The 17501-nt window shown below is 37.3% G+C and overlaps 1 protein-coding gene across 7 annotated transcripts in view; it reads right to left on the bottom strand.

The window, feature by feature from the left end:
- Positions 1-17501, bottom strand: part of mast2 (microtubule associated serine/threonine kinase 2) — a 411089-nt gene that overhangs the window by 198576 nt on the left and 195012 nt on the right. For all 7 annotated transcript variants that reach the window (XM_043699133.1, XM_043699131.1, XM_043699132.1 and 4 more), the window contains one exon: positions 13980-14011. In XM_043699133.1, coding sequence (XP_043555068.1) covers positions 13980-14011 — 32 coding nt within the window. The remainder of the gene's footprint in view (positions 1-13979; positions 14012-17501) is intronic.

Genomic DNA, 17501 nt, shown 5'->3' with positions numbered 1-17501 from the left:
CTGTTTTCAATAAGGGGACACCAACCCAAAATCGGACTGGCTGAACACTTTGTGAAACATCTTCGTTCAATCCGTAAGCATAACCCTAACTTTGTCATCTGCCATTTTAACCTCCACCTCGCTCTCACACCAATGTTACGTCTTCAGCATACCACATTACTCCAACACTCAACACAGACTCCAGTAACAATACCTGATTCTTCAACTGGGCACGTGTCAGCCTTCTGGGCACAATCCTGAGTTATAGGCAAACATTCATTGAAATATCAAAAACAGGAGCAGAAGCAGGCCATTCGATAAGATCATGGCAGATTATTGTGTGGTCCGAATTCCACATTCCTACCTATATTGACAAACTTTGCTTCCCATGCCTAACAAGAGTCTATCAATGTCTGCTGTAAAAATATTTAAACACCCCACCTCGACTGTCTTCTGAGGCAAAGGGTTCCAAAGTCTCTTTATTTCTTCTTTTAGCAGTGCAGTATAGGAATAGACTCTTCAGCCCACTTCGTCTGCACCAACCACGATGCCATTCTAACCCAATCCCATCTGCTTGCAGATGGTCCAAAACCCTCTATTCCCTGCCAGTTCATGTCTGTTTAAATGCCTCTTAAATGTTGCTATCATGTCTGCTTCTACCACCGCTTTCCAGGCACTTACCACTCTGTGTGTAAAGAATGTGCCATACACGTGTCTTGTAAATGTTCACCCCCCTCTCCTCAAACCGGTGCCCCCTAGTATTTAGCATGGGAACCTGGGGAACTTTAAGAGAGCATAATTCCCTCAACAGATTTAATATTTTGCCCTAAAAGGGCAACATCTAACTTCAAAATAGTGGCCCTGAAATCTGCACTCACTCACAAGAGTGAACGTCCTTTCCATTTTCAACTTGCCAATTCTAATTGTTGACAAAAGCTACAATATTATTCTTTGTAAGAGGAGACCTAATCGAGGTGTACAAAATAATGAGAGGAATAGATAGAGTCAATTGCCAGAGACTTTTTCCCAGGGCAGGTTTGACTGGTATGAGGAGTCATAGTTTGAAGATATTCGGAGAAAGGTATAAAGGAGACGTCAGAGGTAGGTTCTTTACGCAGAGAGTTGTGAATGCATGGAATGCGTTGCCAGCTGTGCTGGTGGAAGCAGAGTCATTGGGGACATTTAAGCGATTGCTGGGCATGCACATGGATAGCAGTGAGTTGAGGGGTGCGTAGGTTAAGCTACTATATTTTACATTAGGATTAAGTCTCGGCACAACATCGTGGGCCTAAGGGCCTGTTCTATGCTGTACTTTTCTATGTTCTATGAAACCTGCAGAGTATTGAACTCAGATAAAAATTACAGCCTAAATAGCAAACAAATTAAGATTACAATAATACAATAATTAAAACTTGATGAAATGTGCTATGTCCTTAAAGGATTGATTTATCCTTGCAGTGGAAGAGCCACAAAAATATTAGGTGCTGTGGATATTAATTCTGCCTGCTCATGTCCTCTTAATGTGATGTTTAAACCAGCTTTGTACTCTAAAATATTTCTTACAGACTTAGTCTGAAAGTTCAGCATGAACATAATGCAACAGAAATCCTGATTTAAACATTCACAACTCCTTTGATTAAACAATAAAAAGCCAACATAACACTTAGAGATACAGAAGGACCCATTCACTAATTCAAACAGGAGCCAAATCAATGGCTGTTGTTGTTGGTCAATATGAATAGGCAAACTTGAATCATCAGGAAGAGCTTAGCTAAGGTAAGTTCAATGTACTTCAAGAGGTACCACACTGGTGAAAATAGTTACAAATGTTTTCTTCAGAATGAGCCAAAATAATTCATCAGAATTTACATTGCCTGCAGATCATGAGTTTCAACTTGCCAAATTAAAAACAGATTGTGTCATCAGAATTTAAACTAAACTCTAGTCAGGAGTCAACAACAAGAATAAAAACAGGAATTGCTGGAAAAACATAGGAGGTCTGGCAGCACCAGCGGAGAGAAATCAGAGTTAACGTTCAAGTCCAGTGACCTTTCCTCAGAACCTGCTAAGTTTTTCTAACAATTTCTGTTTTTATTTCGGATTTCCAGAATCGACATTTCTTTCCGTTCTTTGTCTAGTCAGAGTCACTGCACTAAAATCAAGGTGACCCATGATTTATTTTCAAAGTTCTCTGAAAGTTGTAAACTGGGTGAAACATGCAAAAGTCCCAAGCGAGATTGGTCAGTTGAAAATTGCAAATTGCAACACCTTTACATAAAAAAACTTCTATGTGTAACACAAATTTCCTAAACAGTAAACAATTGTGAAATTTACTATAGCACAATGAGTATGTAGGTGTTACTCAAGAGGGCTGGAGTTGTCAGGATGCAAAGTGAAGTAGCTTTTTATTTTTATTTAACCTATTCTTCTAATTAACCTGTTCAGAGACATTATTATACACATCCGGAGAAGAACTGGGGATGCTTGTTGAAAATTGGACATGATCAGCACTATTCACATGTCCATATATAGCAAGACTCAAAACAATTAGGCTGATAAGTCGTAAGTAACATTCGCCACTACACAGGGGCCAGGCAATGACCATCACTAACAAGGCTGAATCAAACCATCACCACTTGACGCTCCCCACAATCAACATCAAGGGGGCTACAGTTATCCGGAAACTCAACTGAAGCAATCATATAAATACTGTAGCAACAAGGGCAGGTCAGAGGCTAGGAATTCTGCAGTGAGTAAATCACTTCCAATCTCGCCAATGCGAGTCATCGACATGACAGAAGTGCAATAGAACACTTTCCATTTGTCTGGATGATAACACACTTACAAATCTCAACATTATCCATCCCAAATGACTAGTATTACCACTTTTAGCATTCACTCCTTTCACCATCAATACAGAGTGGCAGCAATGTGCACCACCTACCAGATATATACGCCCATCATGTCAAAAATGCTCATCGGGAACTCAAAGAAATATTCCTCATGATTTTCTAAACCGTCATAAGATTTACCCTTTGTGTAGAACTCCAAGTTTGCAAAAATTAATTCCCATTGGAATCACGAAAAGGGAGCATTGCTCACAATCTATTCTGTATACTAGCAATGGAATTGAAACTGAACATCATGATGTCACAGACGGGAGCAGTTCTATCCAAAATATCTGCTTTAAATGAAAAATTTCACATAAAGGATAAAGCTGTACAGGGTAAGGTGATTACGAGACACAGCAAAGTTAACATTCTATAAATGCACTGACAACTTGTCAGAGGGAGTTAATTTTTATTTGTTGTTTTTTTTCCTGATAGACTTGCCGCACTTTACCCAGTGGACTTTTGCAGAGTTGAGAAAGGTCCGTCATTAACACAATCTCGAAGCCATGCAGAACGTAAGAACAATAATACTGTTATTAAAACAGCTAACCAATCAATTATCGTTCGCAAATCTAGGATGAAATTCTCCTGGGAGAAGCACATCCTTCTACTGTTTTCTCCATGATTTATTGCTTAGTACTTGGTTGTAACTTCTGCTACAAAAAAGGTTCACCAAATTTCTAAAGGTCTAATGGTTAAAGCACCACAATTAAATATGAAGTCTCTTTTTGAGTATTATTTTAGTTTAAATGTTTCTGTAAATTACAAGGAACACTGAATTTTGATGCATACATTTCAATTTTTGTGGTAATATAGATTGTCCAGCCACCAAAACGTCTCCTATGATCTTCTCGATCGTCTAAGCTAATTATTCATTTTCAATTTACTGATGTCAATTCCCTTTTTTACATATGCTAAATCCACTGTAATCATACATATGAATGAATACTAATTGAGGTCAAAATCAACTCTGGTTATAAAATACTTTGGATTTATTATCCACCCTAATATATAAAATTTGGTTGTTTGGAACTATCCTCTGGAATCTATGCATCGACACCTCAAGGTGGAAAGGAGAAAGAATTAGACACTTTCTGTACTGTAGGGAATTCAAAGGAGTAACATTTCTTATCATCCTTTCAGAAATTTTTTAAGCAGTTCAGCAAAATCAAAGTTAAAGAAATCAGATTAACCAGCGACTAAAGACCATTTTTCAACCTTAGTGTTGAACTCACAGATGATACAATACTGCTATCTGAAGTCACCTAACTAAACTTATTTCAAATTTCAGGATTTATATTAATCTTTTTCAATAATCGTGATGGTAGACCAATGAACACGAGTAAGAAAATTCTGTGCTCTATCTGGCAGGCTTCAAAACTTTTTGGCTCTTTTGCTGCAACTCAAGAATAGCTTCACTGTATATCTTGCAGTTATGCCTGAATCTGCTCCAGAACAGCTCAGCAAGCCAGCCGTGAATATGGATCTTCAAGTTTTCTTGACTACCCTAGTCAGAATATAACATTTGTTGAGGGTACAAAATTAGACATTTAATAATGGTCGAGATATGTAGATCTGTATTAAAGATGGAAATGTGTTGCTGGAAAAGCGCAGCAGGTCAGGCAGCATCTAGGGAACAGGAGAATCGACGTTTCGGGCATTAGCCCTTCTTCAGGAAGATCTGTATTAAACCCAGTGATCTGAAGTAGACAGCTTTAAAATACTCAAACTTTTATAACAGCATTTCAATTTTGACTCCTTTGCAAAAGAAAAGCTCGCTGCACATATACAAAAAAAAGTTCTCCTTACCCAACAATTACATGGACTCAAAAATAAGGTTCACTTCTTTCACCAATCCTCATGGAGCTCATTAGCATATGGTGCCCTTTTTCAATGTGCAAAGTATTATTAATAACACAACTCAGGTTAATTAGCTACATCTAGTACAGCACATTTATTGCATGGTCTTCCATGGGAATACACTTACTGAAGATAAAGATTAATCCACAAAGAACTACTCGTTCTGATGTGCAAAATTGGAATTGTTTTAGCATTAAATCATCTGAATTATTGTTCTTAAACCAACAATATACTTTGTCCTGACAACAATTTTAGTAAATTCCTCCCTAAAAAAAAAGTAATTCACTGAATTCTTGCAATTAGAAATTCAAACCAGCCTCCAACAATGCTGATTATTACTAATGAAAGTCACATAAGATGCCAATCTATGTCTTTAGCACATAATGTCAATAGGGAAAGATTCAGAATAAAATGAACGCAACTCCATGAAATCTGACTGAAAGCAAACAAGCACTGACTCAAAATCTCAAATGAAAAATAATGTTGGATTTCAAATTAAATGGAATGCAAATACCATGGCCCTGAAGTCACAGTCAAAACTCGGTTCCTCAACACAGCAATTTGCGCTTTCCAACTCTTGCCAACAAATTTTTGTTCACACACCAGGGTATAGGGAATCTTCTTCAAAACTAAACTGGATTTACATCCGATTCGGAATGACAAACCTGTTTGTTTGTTTATAGATGGCGCCAGGCCTGCTGATTATTTTAGTAGCATTTCTCCTTTTCTCTCCAGCATTTGCATTCTTGACATTTAATTATAAAGAAATCATGAAAACAGTAACCATGAAAGCTGGTAACAAATTCTCCTTTACAGCAGTTATAAAATCAATGAATGATTACAGCACATAGGAGACCATTCAGCCTGTCAATTCTCTGCCAGCTCTCCGCTCTTCACGGTTTTCCCATAGTACTGCAATTTTTTCCCTCCTTGTACTTATCTAACTCTCTTCTGAAAGCCTCAATTGGCTTATTAAAAACTTTTCCTTGCATTATATTTGAGTCTTCTGCCAACTACATTAAATTTTGGTCCTTGCTCAAATTTTCTCCCAGTTTCAATTGGTGTCTCAGTCTGAAATATCCAGTCAGTTTCTCCTTCCCAGTCAGTCAATCAATTCCTCACATTCACCCTGACCAATTTCTCAACTACTCTGTCAAGATTCATGATTTTGAATGCCACTATCAACTCTCCACTCAACCTTCACTTATCCAAAGAGAACAACACTGACCTGTCACTACACATAACTGAAGTAAGTCTCTCATCTTTGGAACTATTTCTATAATTCTCTTCTGCATCTAAGGCCATCACATCTGTTCAAAAGTGCAGTATTGACAATAATCCAGTTAAAGCAGAATCAGAATTTTGGAATAGTTTATCATGATTCACTTGCTTATACTCTTAAGCGTTTTATTTTTAAAGCCCATATGCCCTTTATCATCTTTTTTCTTATGCTACTGTGCCATCTCCAATGACATATACCCCATTCACACTGTTCCTACACTTCTTCAGAAACATACTTGTTATTTTATACTGCCTCACACTCTTCCTAACAAAATGTACAACTAAACACTTCTGCCTATTGTCCACCCATTCTGCCAGCCTGCCTGTCTTTGCCAAATTGATGCCTATCACCATTCTCCATATAGCTCACAAAACTTCCAAATCAGATACCATCTAAAATTGTAAATTTGTATCTTGTATGCTGAAGGCAAGTTATTAATATAGATCAAGAGAAACAGTGATCTTGATCTATATTAATGACTTAACTTGACACAGCAGAGATTCATCCCAAGGAAAAATAAGCATGCACAGGGAGGATGAGGCAACCATGGCTGACAAGAGAAGTCAGGGACAGCATAAAAGCACAAGAGAAAGCATATAATGTGGCAAAGGGCAGTGGGAAACCAGAGGATTGGGAAGCTTAAAAGACTAGAGTCAAGACTGTGGTGCTGGAAAAGCACAGCAGGTCAGGCAGCATCTGAGGAGCAGGAAAATCAACATTTCAGGTAAACTTCCTTCGTCGTGAGCGACAATTTTTTTTTAAACAGAGGATGGTTCACTTGTGGAATGAACTTCCTGAGGAAGTGGTATGCGGGTACAATTACAACGTTTAAAAGACATTTGGAGAAGTACATGAATAGGAGACATTTGGAGGGAGATGGGCCAGGAGCAGGCAAGTGGGACTAGTTTAGTTTGGGATTATGTTCAGCATGGACTGGCTGGAGGGTATGTTCCCATACTGTAGGACTCTAAATCACCTCCAGGACATCTCAGCAGGAATTCTTCAGGGGATTGTCTTCGGCCCAATTATATTTAGCCACTTCATTAGTGACCATCCCCCTCCATCATACGATCAGAACTGGGGTTGTTTGCTGATGACAGAGCAACGTTCAGATCTTTCACAAATCATCAGATAGTGAAGCAGTCCATGTCCAAATGCAAGAAAATCTGGACAAAATTCAGTCACATACCTCCTGACTCACCCAAACCAATCAAAACTCTCCAAGGCTTCAATCAGGAGCATAATGGAATATTCACCTTTTGTCTGGATGGGTGCAGCTCCAAAAACAGTCAAGAAGTTTGACACCATCCAGGAAAAAGAAGCCTGCTTTAATAGCAAAATACCCTCAACCCACTCCCTCCACCACAAACGATCGGTGGTAGCAGTGTATATCCATTGTAGATGCACTGCAGAAATTCACCAAAGGTCCTGAGACAGTACTTTCCAAAGCCAAGACCACTTCCAACTTGAAAGACAAAAAGCAGAAGACACATGGGAAAACCACAACCTGCAAATTCCCCCCACCCTCCCCACACAAGCCACTCACCATTCTGTCTTGGAAACATATCATATTCCTTCAGTGTCAATGAACTGAAATCCTGGAATTCCCTCTCTAATGGCATTAAGTCTACTTACACTGCGACAGTTCAAGAAGGCAGCTCACTGCCACCTTCGCAAGGGCAACTAGGGATGGGTAGCAAATGCGGGCTCAGTCAGCAACACACTTATTGTGAATAAAACACTAAAAAAGGTTATCCATTAGAGGGCAAAAGGATTAGAGATAATGCTACTGAAACATTGAGAGGACATGGATACAGAAGGACTATGTTTCCTTGTGGGAGTCCAGAACGAAGGGGCACAATTTAAAAATAAGAGATTTCCTATTGAAGACAGAGATCAGAAGAAATCATTTCTCTTAGTCATTAGTCCGTAGAATTCTCTTCTCAGGCAGTAATGGAGACAAAATTATGGAGTATTTCTAAAGCTGCGTTAGACAGATTCTTGATTGTCAAGGGAATCAAAGAATATAAACAGTAGCCATGAAAATACCGCCTAGAATCAGATCAGTCAATATTCTATTAATTGGGAAAGCAGGCTCAGAAGGCTGACTGGTCTCATCTAAATGCTTGGGAACATGTGCTTTGTGTCCATTCCGAAGTCCTTCTTCTTGGTTTTTGTTTGAGTATCTGCTGTACAGTGCCTCCACAGTTTCATTTTACTGACCATCTTCTTCATTAACCAGGAACTCTCAGTTTGTTGGGGTTAGCCTAACATTTCTCCTCACTGGTATAAACCTAGAATGCACCCAATCCATTGTTGCCCTTTGCTTCATTAGAGAGTTATGCCTGCAGTCTTTCATTCACATTTACCGAGGCCAGATATATAGTCAAAAAACTGAAATTTGCCCTTTTCCATTAAGTATTTTTACATGACATTGCTGTGTTAGCGAGACAACAAGACATGACATATTGTTGCAGTATGATTTGCCTACTAATACTTGCCAACCTTATTTAGCATAATCAAATCCAGCAAGCGATTTCAATACTTATTTCATCTCCAATTTTCCTATTTTTGGCATGAATAATGGTCCCATCTAGCACCAATAAGTTTTCTTTGCACATGTGAGAAAGCACAACTCCAGTGCACATTTACTTTAAATTTGCTGTTTGACCATCTTGATGTCATGAGGACAATTTTATTTTATTGCCAGTGTGTTTCACAGAAGGCACTTGTGTAGGTTTTTAAGGAAAGGATAATGTAAAAGACCCAAGGTCTAAGCGGTGATTTCTCATTGCAAACTCTACAAAAATAAATAAGATGACCTTCGGAAGGCACCCAACCATGTTTATTCAGAATTGTAAGAGTTTATGTTAAACTAAATTTGAAAACTTATCTGCATCAGTTATAAACTTGATAAAGAGAGGGTATCAATATAAGCAATCACAAGAAGTACTTTTAAAAATTACACAGCAGATGATAAGATTACAGAATTTTCTGACAAAGCTGTAGCCAAAGTGAAGTATATCAATTGCTTGAAAAAGAAAATAAGAGTTAATGATCATGAGTAAGAATGTAAATTTAGAATACATTGCTCATTAGGAGGAAGACAATGAAAAGGTTTGTTTGTGTAGCATAACATCTTATGATATTTAAATATAAAGTTTAAAACAAAGTTAATAATTCACTGCAACTTTGAATTCTTAGCCATACCAATGGAATTCATTGTCACAGAAGGCTGTGACGCCCAGGTCATTGAGTGTATTTAAGACTGAGATAGACAGGTTCTTGATTGTTAAGGGGATCAAGGTTTATGGGGAGAAAGCGGGAGAATGAGGTTGAGAAACTTATCGACTGTGATTGAATGGTGCAGCGGACTTAATGGGCTGAATGGCCTAACTTCTGCTCCTATGTCTTATGGTATCTTCCTTTGTCCTTGCAAGTACGAACAAAAATGGTTCAGCAAAATTTTTGAGTGGTGGACTGTGAAATATAAAGAATTAACTTTTCATTTCCTTACTGGGCCTAGAAATATCTGTTTTGCATCACTAGTTCAGATATTTCACTCAAAATGTCAGCTTTCACATCACTTTTTTTTCAGCTTTAAGTATAATTACAGATTTTAATCCTGCAGTGGCAGAGTTGCTACAACAGCAATTTCCTCTGCTGTCCATCAATATAGCTTTAGCATCTCAACTCATTAAATCTGCAAAATAAAAATGACAGACAACTTCTATGAATGGTTGTCAGACGTCAGGCTGTCCTTCAGCAAGAGGTAAATAGTGGCAAGAATAAATTGCATCAACATGCAACATGTTTACACGATGTCTCAAACCAATTCTTATGCACATAATAACCTAAGGTTTACACACACCAGCTGCCTACTTATTTATACAAAATACTGAAAAAAACTGAAAGTTTATAAAACGTGTTCTCCAGCTTATTATACACTAATCAGTAGATTACTGGAAGCATTGATTAGGCCACAGTTTAATACAGATAAATGTCAAGAGAATCCCTCTGAATTTCAAGCTTTGAAGTCGCTTCCTAGCTATTAATTTTAAAACAGCTTTAATTATATGTTTTAGGTTAGTTTATTGCTGGTGACTTTCAGTACTGTGCCAAATATTAGCTGATCCCATAGAAATTCAATGTGAGTCAGAATTCACACCAAAATTAACTGTTAGGATGCCCACATTACCAGTCTGCAGATTAAATGAAAATTTATGTGTTCATTTCTCAAGTGATTCTATATCCATCATTACATAATTTACCTTGGCTCTTAATCGCGAACTTCTTTGTTTATGAAATAAATAAAAATGTACTTTGTAGTTCCTGGAGCTTGGACACAATCAGCTTGGTAAGCCAGGCTCATACTCCAGTTCTAAAGAAGTGTCACTGGACTTGAAACACCTCCACAGATGATGCCAGACCTGCTGAGTTTCTTCTACAATTTCTGTTTTTGTTTGTTTTATATACCCAGCATCTGAAATTCTTTGTTTAATTATGCAACTTGCATGAGGGAGAGAGACATTTGGTCCAGATTTTCTTGTCCAAATAATGGTGAGGGTATCCTTCATTATTAATATGAACAGAACTTACATTTATCGAACATGTTTGATTATGACAGGACACTTAGGTGGTATACTTTAAGCATTACAGGTGAATTCAAAGCCTTATGAGGACTCTGAAATGTGTCCATATTACTGCCATTTAGGTTGCCTATTAACTGACTATTCCCAAAACTCTGCAATGCACCCAAGATGCCAGATCCTTCCACTTCATTCCTCAGCCCTTAAACCGACTCAACACTCCCTACCTCACCACGTCACTCCTCTCAGCCTTTAACCCCACTCAACATCCCCTATCTCACCACTTCATTCCTCTCAGTCCTTAACCCCACTCAACACCTCCTACCCCACCACTTCACCAACTCGCTGCTGCTAGTCTGAAGCCTCCAGGAAAGACGACATTCTCTGGCTCCCCTCGTGCTGCAAAGATTCAAGAAAAGTTGCAGACCTGAACCACAACTGCACAAAGTTGACAGTCCCATGTCATCCTTAAACAGATAGGAATTTGGTGCCATGAGAGTTTGACTTTTTCATGAAGGGAGGATGCAATTACAAAAAAGGTTTTATTTCCATGAGCATTCACTGCACACAGCTGAATTACAAGAAAAAACTTGCCACTGAATGGCATGAGGCCTGATCCACCACAGAGAAACCACTCAATTAAGCTCAAAGATCTGTCATTGAGAAAGTGAAATTGAAGTTTCACCTAATTAAGTCACCATGCCCACCACATTACCCATTCTTGAAGGTTCAATAAAATACCCTCTATAATTTCAGAATTTTTAAATGTTTGTAAACAGCAAGATTAATAATAATTCTTGTAAGAAAGAAGAAAACCAAACGAACAGGCTGGGGCTGTTTTCCCTGGAGCGTTGGAAGCTGAGGGGTGACCTTATAGAGGTTTACAATATCATGAGAGGCATGGATAGGATAAATAGACAACGTCTTTTCCCTGGGGTCTGGGGGTCCAGAACTGGAGGGCATAGGTTTAGGGTGAGAGGGGAAAGACATAAAAGAGACCTAAGGGGCAACTTTTTCACGCAGAGGGTGGTACGTGTATGGAATGAGCTGCCAGAGGATGTGGTGGAGGTTGGTACAATTGCAATATTCAAGAGGCATTTGGATGGGTATATGAACAGGAAGGGTTTGGAGGGATATGGGCCGGGTGCTGGCAGGTGGGACTAGACTGGGTTGGGATATCTGGCCGGCATGGACGGGTTGGACCGAAGGGTCTGTTTCCGTGCTGTACATCTCTATGTTTCTATTTGGAACAAAGTTTTAGAACACTACTCTCACAGCACTGTGTTGTCTGAAATGGGAAAAGTCTGATTACTACCACAAAAGTCTGTTAGGAAGTTTTACTTATTGTTGCAAGTAGTAGTCTTCCCTCTATTTTGTTTCAAATGATCTGGTATGGACACTATTGCTAAAACTCATCATAAAGTTGATAACTTCCCAAATTAGATATAGTACTTCCCCAAACAGTAATATAAACACATAGGTATGTATTTTCCATGCATACATATCCTTGAGGCATTGTCTTATAAAGTACATTGAAACTTCACTCTAAATCTATGCTTGATTAAATTTAGCAATATTTGCTACCTGAATTGCATAACAACAGGTGAAAAAGTATTGTCTTCAACAACACTGCCAACCCTTGCCCTGAAGGTCAGTTTGGAGAAACAGTGCTGGTGGATGCGACAAGAAACTTTCAATATTTATTTGTTTCATTATAAATGCAGGAAAATTTAATTACAAAGTTATAAATTTCAGGTTACGCTCACATAACTGATGAGGTAACTGAGTTAACACTTAAGCTATTTGAGTGAATAAGAATTCAATATTATATCTTTACAGATGTTTCTGGCATAACCAAAGGGTGGATAAATGGGTCAAACTTCTTTGATTTGTCAGTGGTTTGTAGGTTAAAAGCTTTACTGAACCAGAGTCACCAAGTTCATTTCACTTTCTGCCATGAACTGACTGATCAGGATCAAAGCAGCAGCTGGAAGTTAGCCTCAGCAGTTCATTGTGGTTTAGGATGAGGAAAAGTCAACCAATATTCTACATGGGGATCGGTGAGCTGTGGTAAAAACCACACACATCACCATCTGATGAGTAAGATGTGCTTCATGTCATAATCCAAGCTGATGTTTAATAATAAAACAGATGTTTATTACACAAAAGAAATGAAGATAAAATAGAACAAAAACTATTTACAGATAACACAAATTTAAAGATTTAGAAAGATGGTAAAATATACAGTAACTAATTCCAAAAACTTCCCTTTACAGGAGTCACACCAATAAAATCTCCTTCTCTTTCACATTTATAATGTTTATTTTAACGACGGCCCTAATTACCCTTCTTGATAATCTGACAGAAGTTAGGACCAGGTGTAGGCCTTCTGGCCCTTCAAGCCTGCTTTGTTATTCAATATGATTATGGCCAATCCTTTATTTCAGTACCACATTCTTACTTTTCATTTGTCATATAACTGAGCTGTGGCCTCCTCAGCTTCACATCACCCCTTCAAGGGTTTTAACCACACACTTTTGATCTGGAACTTTTAAAATAAACTCCTTACACTGAAGAAATCTTTCTTAATAGTGCTAAACTTCCTCCCTTTCTCTGAAGCAACTGTTTTACACATCCAGCTTCAGCCAAGACTTCTGCAATCTTTCCTGAAATGGGAAGTATTTTTGCTTTCCCCTCACAAGATATGGGTGTTTCTCCTAAGCCCCAAAAACAATTCCAGAATTTTCTATCTGATTATGATGTTCACTCAAACTCACCCAGATGTAAACAAATTCCCATTAGCCTCCTTGATTACACTCTCAAACTGTTCTTCAAAACATTCATCATGGCTAGAGAAACACCTATGAGCGTTAAACCCCTTCAGACACACAGAAAATCCATATTCCACCTGTTCAAAATTCAAAGATCTAAAATTAACGATATCAAATCATACTTATCTCAACTATTCTTCATCTTTAAGGAGGCTACTGAAATTTATTAAGCAGAATTGCATCAAAAATAACCACTTAGGTGTGAAAGGAAATTTCTTGGAATAGCACTGAGACTATAACAAATGGTGAGATCAAGGAGATGGAGGATTTCAAAGGAGTACAGCTGATATTGGAAATTGGCAACTGTAATTTCAATTACAATTACAGGGGACACAACATAGAGTGAGAAGAGGACATTTTGCTCATTTAAACAAGGACTTCATTTGAACTGATGGTGCTTGTTGTGTGCCTTGTAGGCTTGAAATGAAATGTGCTTTAATTCCAGCATTAACAATCTTAACTTTGAGTGTAAAATTCACAAAACAAAAGCTTTAAACACTCGATACATCATAGACACAAGATTCTAAGTGTATTAGTGCATACTTACAAACTTCCTTTTCTTGGCAAGCTTAATTCTTTCTGCAAAATAAACACAAAAAGATGCACATTATTTCAACAAATAACATTTTAATTTATCATATCAATGCAAATTATTTTAAAAAGAGAGGCATGAATAAATGTCACATTCTGATCTAGTAGGAACAATACAATGGCATCATGGCATTGTAAGCTTAAAGCTCAATTCTGTCATTTTCTTGGGTAGCAAACCATGTGTGAAAGCAGAACTCATAATCCAATGCTGATAGAATATAGATGATTAATGAATCCTTTTTTAAAATATAGCAAAAACCATTCATTGACAAATCATGCCACAGCATAAGGATGGAAATGAGAAAAGCTATTTAAAAGTTTCCAGATGGTTGGTGGGCACAATGATTATAATCTAATCAGATGATTTCTCTTCCTCCCTGCTTCAATATTAAACATATAATCATTGTTGAACTGGGAATTCCACAAATTCACTAAAAGTTTGTTTAACTTCTCACACTTTCTCTACTCATCCATTTGACCACCACACTTTCCTGAAAATAGATAGCTTGAATTTCTGACTACATGTGCTAACTCTTTAACTGAGTTTAGTCCAGCATTTAAAAATCAATTCACAAATTGGTAGCAAAAGAAATGAAAATGGACAGATTATCTAAATTTAGCCATCAAAAACATATGATATTCTAGTGCTTCAAATTTGCCATGAGGAACATTACATTAATTTGTATCATCTGTGGACATCTTTACTACAGACTCAATAATCTCTTTGGAAAATGTCCTGTATTTATTGGTTTGTGTCAGAGAAAGAAAGGCTTTAATTTGTGCAGTCTTGCATATTGCATTAATTCAAAGATGTACCACTAGGTGGTAGTAAGTACATGCTATAAGTCCAACACCTCAAAATAAGACAATAAGACAATGCAAGCCAAGAGCTAACACTTTAATTAATTCAACTTTATTAACTTCTTTACTGCCATTAATTAAAATAACCTCCTTATTCACATGCCCTTTTCCCATTTTGCAGGACTTTTAAGAAAATAGCACCTAACCTTTCACTGGGATTTTCAGGACAGGAATCAGGCCTCAAAGATCAGCCACATCAGGCTGTCGCCATCACATTTTTAAAAATGCAAGAATTTAAAGGCAGCGTGCAGCACTCAAAACATCGACTGCAGCCTCGCATTTCAGCTCCCAATGCAACCCATGTTTTGGAAAACCTTAGTATATAATATGCAAACTTCAGCTTTGAAATAGCACACAAAGACTCTGAATTTACTTGCTCTTTTATACCTTCGACACCTCCCTTTAGAAGGTTTCATTTTTTTGTTTCAAAACAATTTAATTTCAAACTACTAGGTTTCAAATATGCGAGACATACGTTACCATAAAAAAGTCATAAAACAAAGCTTTATGTGAACACCCTTGATGGAAAATCTATTTCAGTTAATATTTCAGTTTCATGGCCTCACTTACTAAAACACAAAAGGGACCTTAAAGGAAAAATACAACCATTCCTTGCGAAAAAAAAAACAGAAATGGAAGTAGATATCCCAAGTTTCCATTCAAATTTACTCAAAAGGTAGTCTTACAATAACTAAGCTATGGATGCAAGGACTTGCAATTACATAGATGAGTAACCTCAGATTATTGCCAATAATTTAAAACAGTGCTGGTACGTCTTTATACGAGCATTGCCTGTAAAGTCCTCAAAGTTTTCAGTGCCTTGCATAAAACTGAAAGATTTAAATCCTGATCTAGTGTTCCAGCATCATAAATTACTACGATATACTTAGGTTGTGAAAATGCAAATCACAACTTGACCAAAAGGTGTTTCATCATTTCCAAGCTAACTACAACAGAAAACTAAATCAAAGGAAAACCAAATTAAGCTGATGCATCACAAGAGACATGAGGCTTTTAATATGCTTTATGTTTCAGCTGTTCTTTGCAGCACAACATATTTCCCCTAGGTAACAAATATGATGCATGATTATTATTATCTCATTTCCGAATTCATCATCATCATTAGCTAGATCCTGAACATTTCAAGGCTCTACAGATGGTGACACTTTTTCATTTACATTGGAAGCTGAATGCCATTTAACAGGGGCTTTGTCAGCTATGTATTCCAATGATGTTGCCTGCATCTTGTTCTAGAAATAATGCAATCTGAAGCCAATAGTTGAGTGTCAAGGTTTGACCATACATAATATGGATAACAGAGCACTTTAGCTGTCAATTCAAATACATTATCTACATTACATTAGGAATGCTACAGCACTCAATCTGAAGGTCAGTAATTCAATCTCTTAAATGCTTTCATCCATTAAGTGTGCATAATTTGTGACTCAAAATTACACAATATGTTTTAATCAATACTTTACCTTGCCCCAGTTGACAATTTCTTCTTAAATTTGCTTCCATACTCTTTTCAAAAGAGGGTAATTACATAATTCCATAATTATATGATTAATATTACCATAGATCACAAGAACCTTTGAAGCTTCAAAAAATACTTTCAAAATTAAGGGTCAACTTGCAAACCAAATATAAAACAAGAACACTGGGGTTAGTGCACCCCTGTTCATCAGTCACCATTCACAACGTGCTCTGTGTGATCATGTCTTAAACTATACATGTATATGTAATCTTGATCTTTTCGATAGTGCAGGGGACAACTTAAAGTTTGCAAATGATAAAAAAAGAGAGTTGGGAGAACAGTAAATTGTGAGAAGGACAGTGCACAGCTTCGAAAAGACACTTATAAATTGGTGGAATGCACTAAATGGAAAATGAATTTCAATGTGGAGAAGTGCAAGGTAACACATTATGATACAAAGAACAAAGAGTACTATTCTAAAGGATGTGTAGGAGCAGAGATATGTGGCTGTGTATGTGCATAATTCATTAGAGGTGACAGGGCAGGTACAGATTTTATAAAGTGCACATTATTCTAGGATTCATTAAGGGGGGCATAAAGTACAAGTGCAGGAAATTTATGCTAAACTTATATTGGACAAAAGGTGAACCTCAGCTGCTGTATTGAATATAGGACTGGTCAGTACACTTTAGTAAGGATGCAAATGCATTGGACAATGCAGAACAATGTATCCAGAGAAGAGAAGCTTCAATTCTAAGGATAGATTGGATAACGTAGGACAGTTTTCTCTGTAAAGGAGAAGACCAAAAGGAGATTTGATATAAGCTTTCAAAATTCTGAGGGATTTTGGAGAAAGCAGATTGACAGAAACTTTTAAAAGGATCAAGAACCAAAGCACACAGTTTTAAAGTATTTTACAGAAATAAGCAAATGCAAGATGAGAAAAACCATTTTCACACCACGAGTTATTAAGGTGTAGAACACACTAACTGGAAATGTAGTAGAAGCAGGTTCAAATGAGGCATTCAAGAGGGTATTGGCTGATTATTTAAACAGAAACAACATACAAGATTATGGAAATTAAGCAGCAGATTGCCACTAAATCAAAAGGCTCAGCTTCCGAGTACAGACATGATGGGT

Source organism: Chiloscyllium plagiosum, chromosome 11 (genome assembly GCF_004010195.1).
Source record: "Chiloscyllium plagiosum isolate BGI_BamShark_2017 chromosome 11, ASM401019v2, whole genome shotgun sequence".
Lineage (NCBI taxonomy): Eukaryota > Metazoa > Chordata > Chondrichthyes > Orectolobiformes > Hemiscylliidae > Chiloscyllium > Chiloscyllium plagiosum.
This window is presented reverse-complemented; position numbering and strand designations above follow the sequence as displayed.